The sequence below is a fragment of the Panthera tigris genome, chromosome C2, assembly GCF_018350195.1.
Source record: "Panthera tigris isolate Pti1 chromosome C2, P.tigris_Pti1_mat1.1, whole genome shotgun sequence".
Classification (NCBI taxonomy): domain Eukaryota; kingdom Metazoa; phylum Chordata; class Mammalia; order Carnivora; family Felidae; genus Panthera; species Panthera tigris.
Genome location: NC_056668.1, coordinates 94,955,542 through 94,976,413, shown reverse-complemented (window position 1 = coordinate 94,976,413; position 20,872 = coordinate 94,955,542). Strand labels below are relative to the sequence as shown.

General features: G+C 35.9%; 1 protein-coding gene across 8 annotated transcripts in view; it reads right to left on the bottom strand.

The window, feature by feature from the left end:
* Nucleotides 1-20,872, bottom strand: part of PHC3 (polyhomeotic homolog 3) — a 91,223-nt gene that overhangs the window by 20,341 nt on the left and 50,010 nt on the right. For 4 of the 8 annotated variants that reach the window (XR_006207667.1, XM_007077069.3, XM_007077070.3 and 1 more), the window contains 5 exons: nt 18,540-18,790; nt 14,242-14,401; nt 6,516-6,630; nt 2,805-2,937; nt 2,482-2,713 (listed from right to left, as the gene is read on the bottom strand). Coding sequence is in view for 6 of the 8 variants with exons in the window: in XM_007077069.3 (XP_007077131.1) it covers nt 2,482-2,713; nt 2,805-2,937; nt 6,516-6,630; nt 14,242-14,401; nt 18,540-18,790 (891 nt within the window). In the remaining 2 variants the exon portion in view is untranslated. Of the gene's footprint in view, nt 1-2,177; nt 2,306-2,481; nt 2,714-2,804; nt 2,938-6,515; nt 6,631-14,241; nt 14,402-18,539; nt 18,791-20,872 lie in introns of those variants that run through there. The other 4 variants (XR_001509721.2, XM_015535260.2, XM_042956748.1 and 1 more) reach the window with 4 other exon arrangements.

The window sequence follows — 20,872 nt, the reverse complement described above, 5'->3', positions numbered from 1 at the left end:
CTCTAGAAGTAAATATAAGTGCCCTGAATAAAGAGGGAAGTCTATCTCAACTGGAAAGAATGAAAATATAAGAGATTACAAAATTTATAAGCTCGTTCCTTCTATGAGAAAAGTTTGAAAGTAGACTTCTTGGTGGAGGGTGGAACACAGTCCTGAATGAGCTTGAAAGAGGCTTCAAACAAGTTTACAAAGGCCAAAGGAGTACACAGAAATGAAGACAAAAGCATTTTCTGATAGAAGATTTTCTTTAAGTCACAGACATTAATTACTCAGAGAAACTTTGTGAAAGAAGATAGAACTGATCACACAGATAATCTTGTTATTTAGCCTGTCAAAGCAGTTTGGAAATAGTCCCATTTAATCAGTAAAAGGAAAGCAGAGTTACATTAAGCAGACTTACACAGTACCAAGCAATTCTAAATTATAAAGCAGTTTCCCTTTAATGATATGTAATATTCTTTGAATAACTGGCAAAATTGTGTCTCAATGAACTCAGTAAGACAAGCATCTCAAGCTATAAGCAATAATATTTTTTTTCAACTGAAGAAGCAAGAATGAGACAAGAATTTAGCCTTTGTTCTAAAAAAAAAAAAAAAGCATATGAAATGCTAGAAGAATCAGATATCTATTAATTGTTCATTATTTGACCAACTACTTTCCTCAGGTTATGAACGAACCCTCCTTTCCCAAAGGAAATAGTTTCCCCCAAATGAGAAATCAGGCTAACAGTTCACACGCCCCATGTGGAGACTACTTCTGAAGAGGACAGAATCGAAGTCAAGCCCCAGGGGATCAGTAAAGATTCCAGTGTTAATTCTCATGATATCTAGACTGGCCTAAAAACTAAAATTTATTTCAGTCCTCATATATTAAAACCACAACCAGTGAAGACTCACCATCCTCTAACATACCAGTTTTAAAGCAGATTCAAAACCTCTATGGTCAGCGCTTAACTCACACCTAAGTTTTCTTAGGTGTGTGCTTCAAAATCTTCTATGAAAAATGTATCCTCTCTTTAAAACAATTGCAATCTTTCTTTAAAAGTGAGTATAACTTGTTTAATTAAAAAAAGACTTATTTAGCATTTCTAAAACAAGGTACTGAAAAATAATAAAATGGGGCGCCTGGATGGCTCAAGTCAATTAAGCAACCGGGTCTTGCTTTCGGCTCAGGTCATGATCTCATGGTTTGAGTTCAAGCCCCACACTGGGCTCTGTGCTGACAGTGTAGAGCCTGCTTGGGATTCTCTTTCCCTCTCTCCCTGCCCCACACCCCACTCTCTCTCCATCAAAATAAATGCATAAACCTTAAAAAAAGAAAAAACAATAAAATGTCATAGAATTCTGTATATAAGGTAAAATGACAGGTTTTTTTAAAGTAGTACTAGTTCTGAATATACTTTCTTCACTCAGCACATTAACTGTAGGTTTGCTTCTGAGATAGTGGTTACCTTCATAGATTAATCAGCAAAAGTAGCTGGATTAATTTTACTAAGTCTGTAGACAAGTTCAAAGGGAATATACTTTTCTGGAAAGCTTGTGTCAAGAGAAACAGCATGATTCACAATAAAATCAAAATGGAGCAAACATTTAAAAAATCTCCTTGTTTTCCATATTCATAATGGAATGAATAAGATTTGCTGATTTTAAAAAAATATACTCTTAATATATATAATCATTGTGGGTCTCATCATGAGCAATGCTGCAATTATCTTTAGTAACCAGCCCCTTGGAGAAAGTAGATATAAAAGACTGTTGCATTAAAAAAAGATAAAGAACATAAAGAATTAAGCTGATGGAAAGAGTACCAAAATGAGAGAGCAGAAAAAACATAAATAAGAAAGTTACCCTCAATATTGGAATGGAATATCATAAATGAATTTTAGTTGTCTACTTAAAAAATCAAATTCCAGAAGTGTTCTTGATGTCTACTTATTGAAAAGAATCAAGGAATGCAGCTTCCTTTAAAAGAACCAGCTTGATTTTTTTAAAAAGAAACCAAAATGTTATATTCTAAAAGGTCTTGATTAGCTTTCAAAAATGCAAAAAGAAAAAAAATATATATATAGTCTCTCTTATTTTATTTAAAAAAGGTTAAATTAGGAAATAAAGAGGAAATGGAATAGAAAAATAGAAGAGCAGAAGGGAAGAAGTGTCTGACTCAATCTCTCTACTGACCTCTCGAGAGAAATCAGACTGAAGAGAAGAGAGCACCTTTAATATCTTCACCGGCTGAGGTGTCACAGCAGAAGCAGGACTAGTCAGTTTTTATCGACTTGGGGGGTATGAGAAAATACCCAGTTGTGCTGAGGGAATAAGCAAGAGGAAACAGATCACATTTCAATAGCAAATGCCATTTAATTAACACATATACATAGTACTTCTCTAGCCCTTTAGTGCAATAGGTGTGGATGGATCTACCATCATTCCTGTGTGTGAATGCACAAGAAAGATATTAAGGCCAAAGTGGTGAATTACATACCAGGCAAAGAATGGATGAAGGCCCAGACATCATCAACTGTCCATATAGATGGCTCTGTTTGTGCAACTGGTAGCAAATCACTGTTCTCAGGCATTTTCCTAATTCTCACATCCCGGAGCTCACGTTCTCTTTCCCGCTCACTCTGCCTGCGCAGGCGTGTTGTCATAGCAGATGGAACAGAATCTTCATGAGAAGCCAAGTCTTCTTCTGCAGATGGATAAGTAATTGGAAGCTGGAAAATGTAGTACAAGTAAAATACAGCATTGCACTTTCCTTACATTTCTGAAAAGGGTATTGTACATTGAAGCAAGGTTTCTACAGACCTGCCTAAGGATATGTTCTCTTGCTGCCCCATCAGGGCCACTTGGACGACGGCCACGATGCCCAAGACTCTGATTATCAGGCTTACGATTCCAACGACTAAGTGCAAATTTTTTAGAACAGCTAACATTGTACCTAAGAAATTCAAGTAAGAAAAAATATTAAATGATATATGGAACACTCCATTTAGTATTTAATTATGACTTTAAAGTGCACTTGTGAATCAGTAAGTGCCAGATACTTCATTAAAGACTGTGATACCTCAGAAAGTAAACCATAGTAGTGTCCAATGGATTTACTTATGGTGACAGTCAAAAAATGGTCTCTGTATATATCATAATATAGCTCTCAATACATTATTGGATACCAATAGGTATTGATATTTTCTCCTAATAACAGCAATGATATAGAGGATAACCAATTTACTGCAAAATAATTCAAGGCTCCAGGAAAAAAGAAGTTTGATTGTGTAGATGTTCAAACTATTTTCCTAAGTAATTGTTTCTGAAGAGAGTAATATAGTAAGAAAGGTTAGTATAGTAGAGAGGGGGAAATCTCAAATGGCTAGTAAAAGATTTTTCAAATAATACTGAAATCAAAGAGTGAAAACCTAAAGTTGAGATTTTGAAGTTGCACAAATTCATCATAGTTCTCACTATTTAGGAAATTCAAATACACATAATTCTTTAAAACTGGCTGGAAGATTATTTTCATTTTATCAAAATAGACTAATGTTTTTTTAATATAAGACACGATGACAGTTTAAAAAAAGTCCTGTGCGTATTTATTGGGTTTCAAGGCCCTAGAACAGGGCTGGTAAACTTTTTCTACAAAGGACCAGACGGTAAATATTTTTGGCTTTGTAGACAATACAAGACTGTCACAACTACTGAACACTGTAACTGTAATATGAAAGCAGCCATCAGCCATGAACAATAATGAATGAACATGGCTGTGTTCCAATAAGATTTTATTTAGAGTAAAATTTGAGTTTCACATAGTTTTCATGTGTCGTGAAATATTATTTTTATTTTTTTTCCAACCCCCTAAAAATTTAAAAACAATCCTTAGCTCAGGGGCCATCCAAAAACAGGATACACAGATGACTTGGCCTGGGTACAGTTTGCCAACCCCTTCCCTAGAAAGAAGAGCAAGGGATGCCCGGGGTGGCTCAGTCGGTTAAGCATCCAACTCTTGAGATTGGCTCAGGTCATGATCTCACAGTTTGTGAGATGGAGCCCCGCACTGGGCTCTGTGCTGACAGTGAAGAGCCTGCTTGGGATTATCTCTCTTCTCTCTGCCCCTCCACTCTCTCACGTTCTCACTCTCTCAAAATAAATAAACTTAAAAAAAAAAAAAGCAGAAGAGATAATCTAAGAAACAAATTTCGGAAAAGCTAAAGAAAGGCTAAGAAAAATACATACAGTTCCTCTTTTTTTATACATCCAAAACTGCTACTGTAGGGGCACCTGAGTGGCTCAGTTGGTTAAGCATCTGACTTCAGCCCACGTCATGACCTCACGGTTCATGAGTTCATGCTCTACATCGGGCTCTTTGCTGTCTGCACAGAGCCTGCCTTGGATCCTCTGTCCCTGCCACCTCACTGTCTTAAAAATATTTTTTAAAAAAACTGCACTGTAACTTCATATTGTCAAGACTCTTCCTCTAAGATTTCTCAGGAAAATGACAAGAATAAATCCCAATTAACTTTGCTATTGATAACTATCCTAGGACCAATATACAGATACCAAAGTGTATTTTCCTCACCTATGTTTTATGAAGATATCAGGAGGTGGAAGTAAGGGGTACCATGAAAATGAATAAGCTATTTTTTCCCTAAAAATATATATATATTTAAAAATGTGTTCACAGGGCACCTGGGTGGCTCGTTTGGTTAAGTGTCTGACTCTTGATTTCAGCTCAGGTCATGATCTCAGGGTCCCTTGGATCAAGCCCAGGGCAGAGTCTGCTTGGGATTTTCTCTCTTCCTCTCTCTCTGACCCTCCCCAACTCACACATTCACTCTCTCCTAAATAAACTTAAAAAACAAAAAGTGTCCTGATGGCCACTTCATGTTACCCTAAAACAATTCAACAAGCTCAGCTGTGTTCATTATGCTGATCTGTGGGCTCAGCGCTGTAGGTTTCTGATTTCCATTCATAGCAATTTCCATTCACAAACCTTCCTTCCTCCAAGACTAGAGACCAGAGAAGAGAGACTAACCTTACACTCGCTATTTAGTCCCTAAATATTTAAATCTCCAAGGCAGACATGTAAATAGCAGCATTTCTTCCCTGACCTAATTTATCCTCTCCTTTTTGCTCTGTCTGCATTTCTCTTATGTTAAGATCCCTAACCTTCTAAAGAAATTCACCTACGTAGAATAACTTGACAACTCAGTAATCATCTCTGGGAGGAGTGATGGTAGCATTAAATATTCTGAAATAACTTCTAAATAATCAAGACCTTTAAAATATTATGAAAGGCTGCCCTTTTTCCTCAAAGTTGTTAATCACTTAGAACCAGAGAGCCACTAGTCTTTCTTATGGAAAACTCCCAAGTTTAAACAGGAGTTATAGAACTTGCTTAGGGTATCAATAACGTGAGATAATATGTGAATAAAAAATTGACATGAGAAACCAAATGAAGCCATTTTTGGTGGAAAATACTTCTATTACTTACTTAAGTTTTACTAAGTATATTTAAGTGGCACCATACTAAATAGTATGTTCAAGCAAGAAAATCCCTAGATGTAAACAATTAAGATCTTATATTCTTTGAGAGAATCATCACTTCCTGGAACAGAGAACAAATTTCAAAATAATCTGTACATACACCTCACCTCTAGTGGTGAATACTTATATTAGGATTTATTATCAGCATCAGGGTTTTTTTTTTTTTTTTTAATGTAAACTAAATCTGTGACAAGGGTAACGAAGATCCTAAACATTTCTTTTGTTATTAGTACTGTTTACCTATAGTATTACTACTGAAAATAGAGATTTAGAAAAGACATATTTTGCTGATAATGTAACAATGTGGAGAAATTGTGCTACAGCTGTCCCACTTAAAAAGCTAAAATAAATAGGATATAATTAAAACGAATTAAAACATTTTAAAACAAAAAAAAGTAAATCCTGAGGCGCCTGGGTGGCTCAGTGCGTCGAGTGTCTGACTCCTGATTTTGGCTCAAGTCACAATCCCAGGGTCGTGGGATTAAGCCCCACATTGGGCTGTGCACTGAGAGTGGAGCCTGCTTGAGATTCTCTCTCTCCCTCTGCCTCTCTCCCCTCCCCAGGCTCTCTAATAAAATTAAAATTAAATTAATAAAATAAAATAAAAAACAAAGTAAATCTTGGTATTTTAATACTGACCAACAACCAGGTGATAAAAGAAATACTGTTTTGATACCTTAAGGATTAGTAGTCTGTCTGTTCACAGGAGAGATTCTCCTAAGCATATTCTTAACATGAGATTGCTACTTCAGTATCAGAATATGCTGTAAAACTCACTGTAAATGTTATGAATATGTAATTTTCACAGAACAAAATTTAATAACTAAATATCAAGGTAGCTCCAGATAATGCCTATTTGATATTCTTCCTCTATATTACAATATCTAGTTTTGGCCACCAGTAAACTCTACAAGTTTTTTGGTTTTGTTACAGTAGTTGTTGGTTTATGCTTTAGGAAAGTCAAGAGAATAGAAATACCTTTTGGCACAGGACATAGTACAGAATCGTTTTGACCGAAGAAATTCATTAGCATATCCCATCTTCCCACAGAATTCACACTTGAGCAACTCACTGTCCATTTCTTCTAATGTCTCTAAAAAAGAAGGAAACAAAGGAAAAAAACTTCCAAAAATTTAGTTGTGGCAAATTTTAAGCCTCTACTTTGGTTGGATGCAGCTAGTTCAGTCCCTCCAGGAAACTTAAAGGAATGGTCTTTTAACTTTTCAATCCACAGTCACTTTGGCAAGGAAAATACTACAAAAGCAACTGCATCCATCAATTCCCTCTTGCTCCTCTATAAAAACTTTATGGAATTTTCTCTATATAAGTAAGCAATGCATTTTTAAAGGTTCATTCTGCTAAGAATCCAACATACCTAAAATGTGCAAATAACTTTATTGAGCAGTGTTACAAGAAGTGAAGATGAGTAAGTAACCTTCAGGAGGAACACTTTCAAAAAGCACTGTATAGGCTATGAATTTTGGTTCCCTGTGCTATGAAGATATATAGCAGAGAACACTTCATTGTAACTGGAGACGAGGATGCCTTCAAAGAGGAGCTAAAATTTTAATATACTTGATGTCAGAGGAGCATATAAGATAATTAACCTTTTCAAAGATCTGCAATATATAACAGAAAATATAAAGATATAGATACCTAATTATAAAATAGTCCCTTTTATATGTATCGTATAAAAATAAAAATAATTTATATTAATCTTAAAAATCACAAATAATTTTGTCATTTCTAACCTCTGCTCCTTCTTGTCAGAGCACTATTAAGTTAGAATATCCTTCCCTCCCCCCCCCCATATCCATAGTTTTCTTCAAGCCATAGCACGAGACCCAAGGAAACCTCCTACCTAAATCCTCCAGTATTCAGCAGCAAGCAATTTAATTTTCATCGCCCACAGCTTTCTCATCTGTAAAATGGGGTTTATAATACTTTTCCCAAAGAACTGCAATGACGACAGTAGGCATAAAAAAGAGGCAGTTCCATTTCCTATTTTCCACATAAGAATTAAGAGTACCAAGACCTGTAATAAGTACTTAAGAACTAAAAACCGTTAACATTCTTAAACCCACCATATTCTACCATGTTCTTGCGTCACCATAATTCCTACACCACGTTATGTAAAATACACGAAACACACTTTACTAATTAAAGCTTTTAGCTATGAGTTCCATGTGTGCTTTTCTATGGTACTCATTTAACCAAAGGCTTATTAAGATAAAGAGACTCTGAAATGTAGGCATGGATGACATGTTCTCAGGAAGTTTAGGCAGTCTATCCTAGTGTTCTTGGAGAAGCAATGGCAAAGTGCTAAAGCAACATAAGACGGCTACAGCTACTAAAAACATACTCTGAAATATCTGAAGTTCCAGGGAACATCCAAATACATCATCATGACTGATCAAATCATGAACTAGCAAGAGGCCATTTAAAAAAATTTTTCAGGACTATCTTCATAAGTAAAACTCATCCGCTGAGTAGCAATGAAGAAGAAATGGTCTCAAAAGAAGTAAAACTAAAATTACTCCTTCCAATGACCTAGAAATGCCTTTTACACAACTGTGGCTCAACAACACATTCCTGGGACCTGATGTCACAACTTCCAGTATTGTTTTCACTTTGTCATGCTTGAAACCTGAACTGACTTTGAAAAGCCTATACAGGAGACAGAACCTCTCAGTCACCTACCACTGACACCAATCTGGCCCTAAAGAGTCTGGTCATCAAGGTGTTCCACTTCCAGACTACACTGAAAGCTTTGTTTAAAAAGTTTCTATTAATTAATGTCACAATATACAACATGTGATAATAGGCTAGAATACCTTATAAAGAAGAAGAAATGTTTTGGGTCCAAACAGGTATGGTCTAAGGGCTAACAACCTAACAAAAAATGAACATCAGCTTTATTTCTCATAATGAAGAGAGGAACATTAACAGATTCAAAAATCTGTTCCTCGGGGCGCCTGGGTGGCTCAGTCGGTTGAGCATCTGACTTTGGCTCAGGTCATGATCTCACAGTCCGTGAGTTCAAGCCCCGCATTGGGCTCTGTGCTGACAGCTCAGAGCCTGGAGCCTGCTTCGGATTCTGGGTCTCCCTCTCTCTCTGCTCCTCCCCTGCTCATGCTCTGTCTCTGTCTCAAAAATAAATAAAAACATTTAAAAAAAAAATTAAAAAAAAATCTGTTCCAATGTTTGTCAGAATTTTAACAAATTTGGTAATGTTAACAAGGCTACTTTTCTACATTGGTGAATAAAAAATTACAGAGCCAAAAGAGTTCAAAAACTGTTGCTTCAGCTAATAAAGATAGGAGTCTATGGCACAGATAGCTGGTAATTCTCCCCCTTCCATTCTTCACTTTTCTCTTACAGCCACAAATCCTAATTTGTAACAAGACATAGGGTCTCTGAAAACAAAAACTACAGTTTCTGCCCAAGGTGTGGCCATTCATGACGTGTGATGCCCTTTCCCCCAACTCACTCTTTAGAATGTGAAAATGAAGATTAACTATCTTAGAAATGAAAGCAACATTCTAGGGATGACAGAGCCCTAACACACTGGCAGCTTAGGTGCCAGAATAATCCTTACACTAAGTTTTATTCTACTGAATTAAACTGTATATACTACTAAAAGCCACTAAATAAATGACCTCACCATTTCACCCTACAGTACTTCCCATAAACAGTGAAGTACACAGTAATAGAAACACTTTATAAAATTACCTTGGGAAATTAAATGAAATATTTAAAAATTTGGCATATTCTATGTAAATATCTCTACTGTGAAACAGATTCGTCTTTTTCATGGACTACATTTACCTTATAACACTGTGCAAATTTAAAAGTACAATGTGTTACATTTATATATGATGATTGCTATTGTAGCAATATTTAGCACCTCCATCACCCTGTTATCCTTCCTGTTTAGTGGTTGGAATACTTCAGTTTTAGTCTCCAAGCAATTATATTATGTATTAGATCTCTATGGTTTATTTACTACTTATCCTTGCTCAGATTAATCATCTTTAAATCTTTCTTTGCCTTACTCTGGTAACTTACCCTGTTAAACTACCCTTTGCCTTATCCCCCATAAATCCTTTCCTTTCTCTTCTCAACATAACTACAAGTATCAATTACATGCCAAACCTACATTCATCCTACAGATGACCAGCAGTTTCCAAAAACCCTCTTTGCATGTTACCTGCCTAAAAATCTTCAGTAACCATCCTCTTGAAAAGATAACTCCTAACTACTTGGTCAAATATCCAAGATGCTCTACAATCTGATTCTGCCAGTCTTACTTCTCATTACTTCTCTAACCCAACAGTCTACTTTTTGCTGCCCCCTTATGAAGTTACTGCACATCCTTTGTACATTTATTCATGGTTCCAACTTAAAAGGTTCTTCCTGTTCATTAACTTAAATCTGTGTTTTATCATCCCAGGTCAAATCCCATCTTTACAGAAAACTTACCGAACTGTCAATAATCTCCACCAGGTTTGTTGTTGCTGTTGTTTTCCATCAGCATAATCTTTAATCCCATCACCTAGTTCTCCCACTTCCCCTCTGGTAACCATCAGTTTGTTCTTGATAGTTAAGACTCTGTTTCTTGGGGTTTGTGTCCTTTTTCCTTTGCTCATTTGTTTTGTTTCTTAAATTCCACATGTAAGTGAGATCTTATGTTATCTTTGTCTAACTGATTTATTTCACTTAGCGTGATACTCTCTAGCTCTATCCATGTTGTTGCAAATGGCAAAATTTCATTCTTTTTTATGGCTGGACAATATTCCATTGTATGTAAATACCACATTTTCTTTATATATTCATCTATCACTAGACACTTGGGCTGCTTCCAGTGCTGGTTATTATAAATAATGCTGCAGTAAACAGGTGTGCATGTATCCCTTTGGATTAGCGTTTTTGTATTTTGGGGGGAAATACCCAATACTGCGATTATTGGAATGGAGAGTAGTTCTATTTTTAATTTTTTGAGGAACCTCCATAGTGTTTTCCACAGTGGCTGTACCAGTTTGCATTCTTTTCAAGTGTTCTATAGAAACGACCATAAAACAAGTAACAAAGTGTTAATAAACACATATCAGTAATTACTTTGAATGTAAATGGACTAAATGCTCCAATCAAAAGACACAGGGTGACAGGGTGGATAAAAAAGCAAGACCCATCTATATGCTGCCTATAAGCGACTCATTTCAGACCAAAAGACAACTGTAGATTGAAAAGGAGGGGATGGAGAAACATTTATCATGCAAATGGATGTCAAAGGAAATCTAGGATAGCAATACTTACATCAGACAAAATAGACTTTAAAACAAAGACTGTAAGAAGAGACAAAGGACACTATATAATAATAAAGGGGACAATCCAACAAGAGGGTATAACAGAGGATATAACAATTGTAAATATTTATGCACCCAATGTCAAAGCACCCAAATTCGTAAAATAGTTAATAACAAATACAAAGGATATCATCGACAGTAATAAAATAATAGTAGCAGACTTTAACACCCCATTTACACGGATGAACAGATCATCCAAACAGAAAATCAACAAGGAAACAGTGACTTTGAATGACACACTGTACCAGATGGATTTAACAGACATATTCAGAACATTCCATCAACCAGGTTTTTTTTTAATTGAAGTATAATTGACAAATTAGTTTCAGGTACACAAGATAGTCATTCAGCAATTATATGCATTATGAAATACTTGCTACAAATGTGTAACAATACTACTATATTCCCTATACTGTACTTTTCAGCCACGTGACTTAATTATTTTATGACTGGAAGTCTGTACCTTTTAATCTCCTGCACTAATTTCACCCATCCTCCCATCCTCTATCCTTTGGCAACCACCAGTTTGTTCTCCATATTTATAAGTCTATTTCTTTCTGTGGTTGTTATTTGTTTTTTTATTTTTTTATTTTTATTTTTTTAGAGAGAAAGAGAGCAGGGAGAGGAGGGAGGGGAGAGAGAGAGAGACAGAGTGAGCGAGCATGCGAATCTTAAGCAGGCTCCATGCTTAGCACAGAGCCTGATGTGGAGCCCGATCCCACAACAACCCTGGGATCATGACCTAAGCTGAGGTCAAGAGCCAGACGCTCAACCAACTGAGCCACACAGGCTCCCCTGCTTGTTTTATCTTTTAGAATTCACATATAAGCGAAATCAGATTGTCTGGTATATTTCATTTAGCGTAACACCCTATAGGTCCATCCATGTTGTCACAAATAGCAAAATTCCATTCTTTTTTATGGCTGAGTAATATTCCATTGATGGACACGGGCTGCTTCCACATCTTGGGTACTATAAATAATGATGCAGTAAATACAGGGGTGCATATATCTTTTTAAATTAATGTTTTCATTTTCTTTGGGTAAATACCCAAAAGTGGAATTACTGGATCATATGCTATGTCTTTTTTTAGTTTTCTGAGGAACCATCATACTATTCTCCATAGTGATCGCATCAATTTACATTCCCACCAACCATACACAAGGGTTCCCTTTTCTCTACATCCTCACCAACACTTCTTATCTTTTTGATACTAGCCATTCTGACTTGTGTGAGATGATACCTCATTGTGGTTATAAAAGCACAATGTGGTTTATCTCAACTAGTTTTAAAACTTATTTTAAAGTCCCAAGTTCATACTGTCTATATACTTCATTTAAAACTTACTATATGTTACTCCTTAGTTATCTTACATTCATCAGTTCCTACTGGGTCAAAAGCTCCTCTCAGGTTCTAGCACAGTCTAACATATGCTGTATGTCTATTATATTATAAGCCATGAATATATGGCATATGCTATGAAGCTTCCTAAACAGTTTTCCATTTTTCTCCAATGTGTACACACAAGACAGCACATTATATGTGCTTTTTAGTTTAGAATGTTCATATATACACTTATTGTAGCTATAGGCCAAAAAAAAAAAAAAAAAAAAAAAAATCCCTGTACATTCATCTTTACTATTCTTCAGCTCAAATGAAACATTTTCTCAGAATAGTATGTATAACTAAAGTATTCAGGAATTAAGTGAAATTAAATTCATAACAAAAGGTAAAATGTAGACATTGTTGGATTCTGATTTGAAAAATAACTATAAAAGGATATTTATACAATTTATATAATTGAGGAAATCTCAATATGAATCAGGTACTAGATGACCGCAAAGAATTACTATTAATATTGTTTCATGTGACACAGCATTATAGTTATTATATGAGAAAATGTATGCATTTTCATTTATTTAAAATCTTTTTTTTTTTAACTTAGTGGGTTTTTCCTTAATGTTTGTTTTTGAGAGGGGGGAGGGGCAGACAGAGGGAGACAGAGGAGCTGAAGCAGGCTCTATGCTGACAGCAGGGAGCCCAACACAGGGCTCAAATTCACGAACTGAACTGTGAGATCATCACCTGATTGACGTCAGACACTTAACTGCCTGAGCCACCCAGATGCCCCGTATATATTTTTAGAAATGCGCAATGAAATGAGGACTTTTTTTTTTTTAACAGAAAGGAGGAGGGAAGAAAAGAAGAGAAAAAGAAAAGTGACAGAAAGGAAGAAGGGGGAAACGGAGGGAGGAAAACAAAAGAGATGGATGAAACTAGCGTGGCAAAAATAATGTTTGAAATCGGGTAACAGTGTTGAGTCTGGGAGAGGATTCATTATACAATTCTAATTTGTGTAGGTTTGAAATTTCTCATGTTAACATTTTTTTAAGTAAAAGAAACCAAACTGATCTCAATATAAGTTAGCAGTAAAACCAAATTTGATACTATCATACTCTTCCCTGTTCAAATAAAAAATAAACCAGGGATGAATATATTGCAATAGTTTATAAGGTAGTAACAATGACACAGGTGCCTTCCTTTTAATAATCAGGCAAACTGTGGGCAAAGATAATTATATATTTTGTTTACCAGCATGCTATTTTGTTTAATTTAGCAAAGTACAGGCACACAGTACATGCTCAATAAACATGTGAAAATTAATTTCAGATGAAATACACTAAGATACTGAGGACAACTACTTTGACACAGATGTTTATAAAACCACTACTGTGCAGCCCTAGCTACACTGAATGTTATTTGATTCAACTGTGTTGCAAGGACAGGACCATGATCAGAATCAATAAAAGGTATCAGTTCTGAATGTATTTGTGTTCATTCTGGAATATTCACTATTAGACTAAAGTCTTCAAAAGAGGAGTCTCTAACAATAAGAAGATTTAGTGATATTTTCCTCTTTGAACAAATTTAATTACTTCTTGATTGACAGGTACATCCTTAATACAACTGTAATTCCCACCTGACATCAAACATCAGAATATGGAAAGCCTAAAACCAAACAACCCAGGAGTTTTAAAATTTTAAGCAAACTCAGTCTGCTTAGAAAAAGAGAACTGGTTGCTTTGATGCTAAAATTCTGAACTACTTTCGTATACAGGGGAACTTTTCCCTCCCACACTCCTTCAAAGGTCAATCTGACATTATGCAAATTAAACATCTTGCTATTTGAATTATTTAGCCATTAAAGGTCTGATTAGCTTTCCATTTACTTTTGTCTTCCCAGTGTGAAAATATGTGTAAAATAAAAATCCATATCGTGTTTCAAGCAGTAAAAGTCAAAGTTAATTTAAACAGTATCTTAAGTAAAATCCACAAACCTTCAGCAATCATGTCTTCCATTTCTGTGTCAGATGAATTATCTCCATGCTTTGTATTATTCTGTAGCTCTGGCTGAACACACACAGAGTTTATCACCTGATTATCCAAAAGAGGCCTTTTTTTCACAGGCTGTTCTATTAGCAAAGACGAACGGCTCACCTTTAAACGAGACAGAGAATAAAACAATCTTTTAAAAGGTTTTTCAGAAATAACTTGGTTAAGGGGCCCCTGGGTGGCTCAGTCGGTTAAGCATCCAACTCTTGATTTCAGCTCAGGTCATGATCTCACGGTTCATGAGACTGAGTCCCATGTCTGGCTCTGCACTGACAGCGCAGAGCCTGCTTGGGACTGACTGACACTCTCACTCTCTCTCTCTCTCTCTCTCTCTCTCTCTCTCTCTCTCAAAACAAATAAACTTTAAAAAAAAAATCTTAAAAAAAAAAAGAACTTAGTTAAAAAAACCCTCTTGAACAGTATCTGTGATAATTTACTTGTTCAGCCAATCAGGTCAATCATTAAGAAAATTTTAGGCAATCTAGACATCAACAGTTTGTATTTCAAGTCATCACCAATATGGATGCTTCAAAATCTGTCAAATAGAACCTAGTGTTCTAGTTTAGGCAAATAGTTTAAAAATGTCTTTGGGGCACCTTGGGGGGCTCAGTCAGCTAAGCATCTGACTTTGGCTCAGGTCATGATCTCACAGTTCTTGAGTTCGAGCCCCACACTGGACTCTGGCACGAAGCCTGCTTCAGATCCTGTCTCCCTCTCTCTCTCTGCCCCTCCCCAGCTCACACTCTGTGTCTCAAAAACAAACATTAAAAAAAAATTACATATTTTCATGTTTTGAAAAATATGTAACAAATTTTGATTAGCCAGTATCCTCAACTTATTTTTTTTCTGCAACAACTTTTAAGATTTATTTTTCACATACCAAACTTTTTACTTAAAGAGTTATCACCTTAGGATAGATCATTATTGTATGTATTTTCAAAATAAGAGAACTATAGGGCACCTGGGTAGCTCAGTTGGTTAAGCATCAGACTCTTGATTTTGGCTCAGGTCATGATCTCATGGTTTGTGAGATTGAGCCCTGCACTGGGCTCCATTCAAAGCACAGAGCCTGCTTGAGATTCTTTCTCTCCACCTCTCACTCTCCCTCTCTCTGCCCCACCCCTGCTCGCATATGCGTGCGTTCTCTCTCTCTCAAATATTTTTTTAAAAAAGCAAGAGAACTAATGTTCGAAGTGTTTAGGTAATTTCTTTACAGAAGCAGAATCAGGCCTAGAACTCAGTCTCCTGACTCCTAACTCAGCAACCTAATCCAATATAATCACAAAAAGAATTGGAAAAATCCTCAAACATTAACATTAAAATCAACAACAAAATATTCACTTATGTTCAGTATACTTGGTTAAGTCATGAATACTTATTTCAGAAATATTTTCGGCAAAAACAACCCAAAAAAAACATTTACTGATTTGCTAGTGAACTTTCAGCTAATCTGAAATAGAACCTCCTATTTCTATTTAAGAATGCTGGTTAAGTCTCCACAGTATCTGCCACAGATGGTAAATGATGCTTACTATAAATTCTACATTTAACTTCAGAGAATAATCACCCGTGAACTTTTAAATTTTGTTCATTTCAGTTAGTATATACATTATGCCTCAAGTAAAACTTACAAAAGGTATTACTAAAGAAACTGTAATATGCAGTGCTACTAAGAGTTTACACTTCTGCTGTGTGAATATATTTAAATAATCTTTCCAGAAAACAATTTAGCAATATATATACCAGGAGTCTTATGAATACATATGTAATGTGATCCAGTATCTCTGTACTTCTAGGAATTCATCCTAAAGAAATTATTACTATTTATCTTTTATTTATTTTGAGAGAGCACATGCACAAGCAGGGGAGGGGCAGAGAGAGTGAGACAGAGAATCCCTAGCAGGCTCTGCACTGTCAGTGTAGAGCCTGGCCTGGGGCTCGATCTCATGAACTGTGAGACCATGACCTGAGGCAAAATCAAGAGTCGAATGCTTAACTGACTGAGCCACGCAGACACCCCATTATGGCTAAAGAAATTATTAAATAATAGAAACCTAAAACGCCCAACAATAATGGAAGAATTACATAAATTATAGTTGTTCATAAAGCAGAGTATTATGTAACCTTTCAAAATATTCCCAAAGTACTATTTATCATATGAGAAAACAAATGCTCTAAATATACTGTGACAGATGCAGAACTGTATATATACTAGTCCTGATAATATGAAATATATATATATAAAATAATACACATTGTGGTATTACTGAGGATTATTTGTTCTATCCATTTCCCATATCTTCCATTTAAAATAATGTCATTACTTTTGTAATCAGGAAAAAAACGTTATAGTTGACACTAATAATTATTAATAATAGCAGCTATGGATATTAAGTGCCAGGCACTGCACAAAACAATTTATGCACATTTAATCCTCACAACAACCCTAAGAGCAAAGTATAATCTCCATTTGCCATATGAGCAAAAATGAAGATCAAAAAGGTTGAGTGACTTAACAAAGGTTACAGTATGCAGCACTGCCAGAATCCAAACCCTGAGGAACAGGGAAAAAAGACTGTTGTTCCACTATCAGAATTCCTATAGGAGATCCACATTTAATACCTGCAGTTAACTGAAAAGAAAGGCAAATGATGAGGCAACCCATTATCACAATGCAAGATCTTCACCACCCATAAATCTAAAAACCCAGATGAGGGGCGCCTGGGTGGCTCAGTCGGTTGAGCGCCGACTTCGGCTCAGGTCACGATCTCGCAGTCCGTGAGTTCGAGCCCCGCATCGGGCTCTGTGCTGACAGCTCAGAGCCTGGAGCCTGCTTCGGATTCTGTGTCTCCCTCTCTCTCTGCCCCTCCCTTGCTCATGCTCTGACTCTCTCTGTCTCAAAAATAAATAAAAACGTTAAAAAAAAAAAATTAAAAAAAAAAAAAATTAAAAACCCAGATGATTCAAAGGCCTTTGAAGGGAATTATTTTGTTTCCTTGTCTTATTTGGCTTTGACTTTGGTCACCTGTCTTTGATTTATTTTCTAAGGAAAAATGTTCTTCTTTAGATATTAGCATATAAATTACATACAACTAGTCTCAAATCATAAGACTCTCAGTGACAGAAACAGCACCTCCATTTTGATGTGAAGATTTTAAAACATTTTTAAACATTTTTAAAATCTGACTGAAGGCAGAGATTTAAGAATGAGAAAATCTATTTGCTAATTTAAACCATCAACTAGATAACTTCAGAAATATTAGGTCACTAGGAAGTTATGATTTCATGCACTCAAGTTAAAAGTTCACAAAGTAATCACACTATATAAGAAACACCATTTTAGGGGTGCCTTCATGGCTCAGATAAGCATCTGACTCTTGATCTTGGCTCAGGTCATGATCTCATGGTTTGTGGGACTGAGCCCCAGGTAGGGCTCTGTGCCAACAGTGCAGAGCCTGCTTGGGATTCTCTCCCTCTTTTTCTCTGCCCCTCGCCCACTTGCTCTCTCGTTCTCTCCTGAAACAAATTTAAGAGAAAAAAAAAGAATAAAAAACAAAAAAAAAAAAAGAGAGAAAGAAACACCATCTTAGAAACATAAGGCACTTTTGTGTAATTTCAGTCCCCTTAAAAAAAAATTTAAAAATTTATTTCACTGGAATAAACTTCCAACTATCTTTCTCTAAAAATTATAAAAATCGATATCCTTAATATCCTGAAATTTTTCTTAGTTTATATATAGCAAGTATAAAAATTCTAGAAATGTATTTGGAAATATATAAAGAATATATAGAAATTCCAGGCAAGAGATTGACTTTTTTTTTTTTTTAATGTTTAGTATTGTGTGTGTGTGTGAGAGAGTGAGAGAGAGTGAGAGAGAGTGAGAGAGAGTGAGAGAGAGTGAGAGAGAGTGAGAGAGAGAGAGAGAGAGAGAGAGAGAGAGAGAGAGCGCGCGCATGCACACACAAGTGGGGGAGGGGCAGAGAGAGAGGGAGACATAGAATCTGAAGCAGGCTCCAGACTCCACAAACTGTCAGCACAGAGTCTGATGCGGGGGCTCGAACTCACAGTCTACGAGATCATGACCTGAACCAAAGTTGGATGCTCAACTGACAGGAGCCACCCTGGCACCCGGACAGCTTTTTTGAAATAAAATTACAAGCAGTTTATTAAAGAACAATACACTACATTTAAAAATAATACTACATGAATAATTTTTAAAAATACAAATTTGCTTACTACTTACAGGAAATGGCTCCAATCCCTCCTGAATCACAAAGCCTTCAATAACATGCGTTAAAATCTGTGGTTTAACAATAGCCTGTGGAGGTTTGTTTTCTATACTGGGAATGCTGCTGGGTACAGAAGTACTATTACTCCTTGTGGTAGCAGCTGGAAGTAAGAGTGGAGGTGGAGGAACAGAAACATGTGAAGGATCTGATGGAGATTTAATTACTGAAGCACTGACTGATGCCACAGCAGGTAATTCCACTTGCTCTGAAAAAGAAAAGTCAGTTTTTATCTTTATCATTCTGTGCAGGCAAATATGAAAAAAATTCAATAAACATTAACAGCAATAATAGTTAAGACCTAGTGCTTTAAAGCACCATCCTAAGAACTTTATATTTAATCTCATTTAATCTTATGAGATAGAAGCCACTATTATCCCCACTTTACAGAAGGGGATAACTTGCTAAAAGTTATCATTCCAACCTTGGTTACAGGTTACATTCCAACCTTGCCCCATAAGACACAAAAATATTTTAGAATGTCAACTTAAGAATATGAAAATTGTTGCTTTTTAAAAATTTTTTAAGCTAAACAGATATTAAATTCCCTGTGTTCCTGTTTATATATTCCAGATGGCATGGCGGGGGGGGGTTGGTGGGGAGTACTCTGAAAGTACACTTAAATAAAAAAGGATCATAAAATCCATAAAGTAGAGACTTTTAAAGGATTACACAGCATTCATCACCTTTATTTCAAGCAGTAAGGCTAATCCAATCCACGTACATTTTTTTAATACCTCTTCAGTAGCAATGTGTATGTCAATTTGGAGAAACACTTTAGTACCAGGCAATTGCAAAACATTGGGCTGGATCACTGTGATTCCTCCCCTTCAAACTCTGGTGACCACATTAAGATAGACCCCACAGCCTATGATAGAGACTTTACCTAGCCGTACAATAGCACCAAACTGTATGAAAGCCGTACGATAGCACCAAACTTTACTGACTGTATGAAATAGAAAGAACCGGCTGAAAGCTAAAAATATCAGTGACTAGAGATGTCTGAGAAAAATAACAAAAAAAAGAGCACATGTGTAAAGATAACAGTATGATTTACTGAGCACTTACATGCCAGGTACTGTGCAAATGCCTCACAGGTTGTAACTCAATTAATCCTCAAAACTAGCCCAAGGGAAACAGGAAGATAAAGAAACTTGGTCAAGGACACACAACTAATTAAGTAATGGAGCTGGTGGGATACTAACCTAGGGAATCAGTTCTTGAGACAATGCTCTTATAATTGCTGTGGTAACTCCTCTCCATCATCAGTATGAAAAGGGTTGACACCACTATCAAAAATGCTCAAAATATAGCCCAGTTAGGTAGAGAAGAAATAGGAATCCCTAAAGAATAAAATTTTCAGCTAACAATACAGTGTAGCGATCATCTGTATAATCTCAGAAATGGAAAAGCTAACAATTCACACTCAAGAACACGAATGTGATTAACATCATATAATATATCTGATCACAGCACTGTTATTATAAGCCATTTATTAACCTAGTTCCACCAAATAATCCACCAAGATAAACTGTACTGGAAAACCTGTTAAAAATTACACAATTCTTGGGGCGCCCGGGTGGCTGTCAGTTAGGTGTCTGATTTCATCTCACGGTCCATGAGTTTGAGCCCTGCATCAGGCTCTGTGCTGACAGCTCAGAGCCTGGAGCCTGCCTCCAGACTGTGTCTCCCCTTCTCTCTGCCCCTCTCCCACCCTCGCTCTGTCTCTCAAAAATAAATTTTAAAAAGATTTAAAGAAATTTTTAAATTACACAATCCTTTATTAAAAATTAAACAAGAAAGTCAACAGAAAAATGCTAGTTTATTGATTTCACGGAACACATGCAGTATTATTGTATGCATGGATTACGAAACTGAGGAACTCCAGAAAAATTCTATCCCACATTACCAAATCTTCACATTTACTCATAGAGTAAAAGGAAATTAAATTATAAAATTATAAAGTGGGATTGAAAGCCATGTTTTATGTTTGAAAGAAAATATAAATCTACGGGGGTACTGAAAAATAAGATAAAATATTAATGTCCCTTACAGATTTATAGATATTTTGTTACTTTAGAAATATAAAGCTGCATTAAGTGTAATTTGGCTTATTCAGAAAATATTGCTTGGTGTATTTTCCAATTAATTTTTAGATCATACATACAAATGTGCCAATCTTACACAGAGTCCTAAATGTTGTTAAAAATAGAGCTGTAAGTTACTGACTTTTTGAAGAGGCTAATAGCTATTACTTGCCAGTATATATAATCAGCTGTTAAAAATAAAA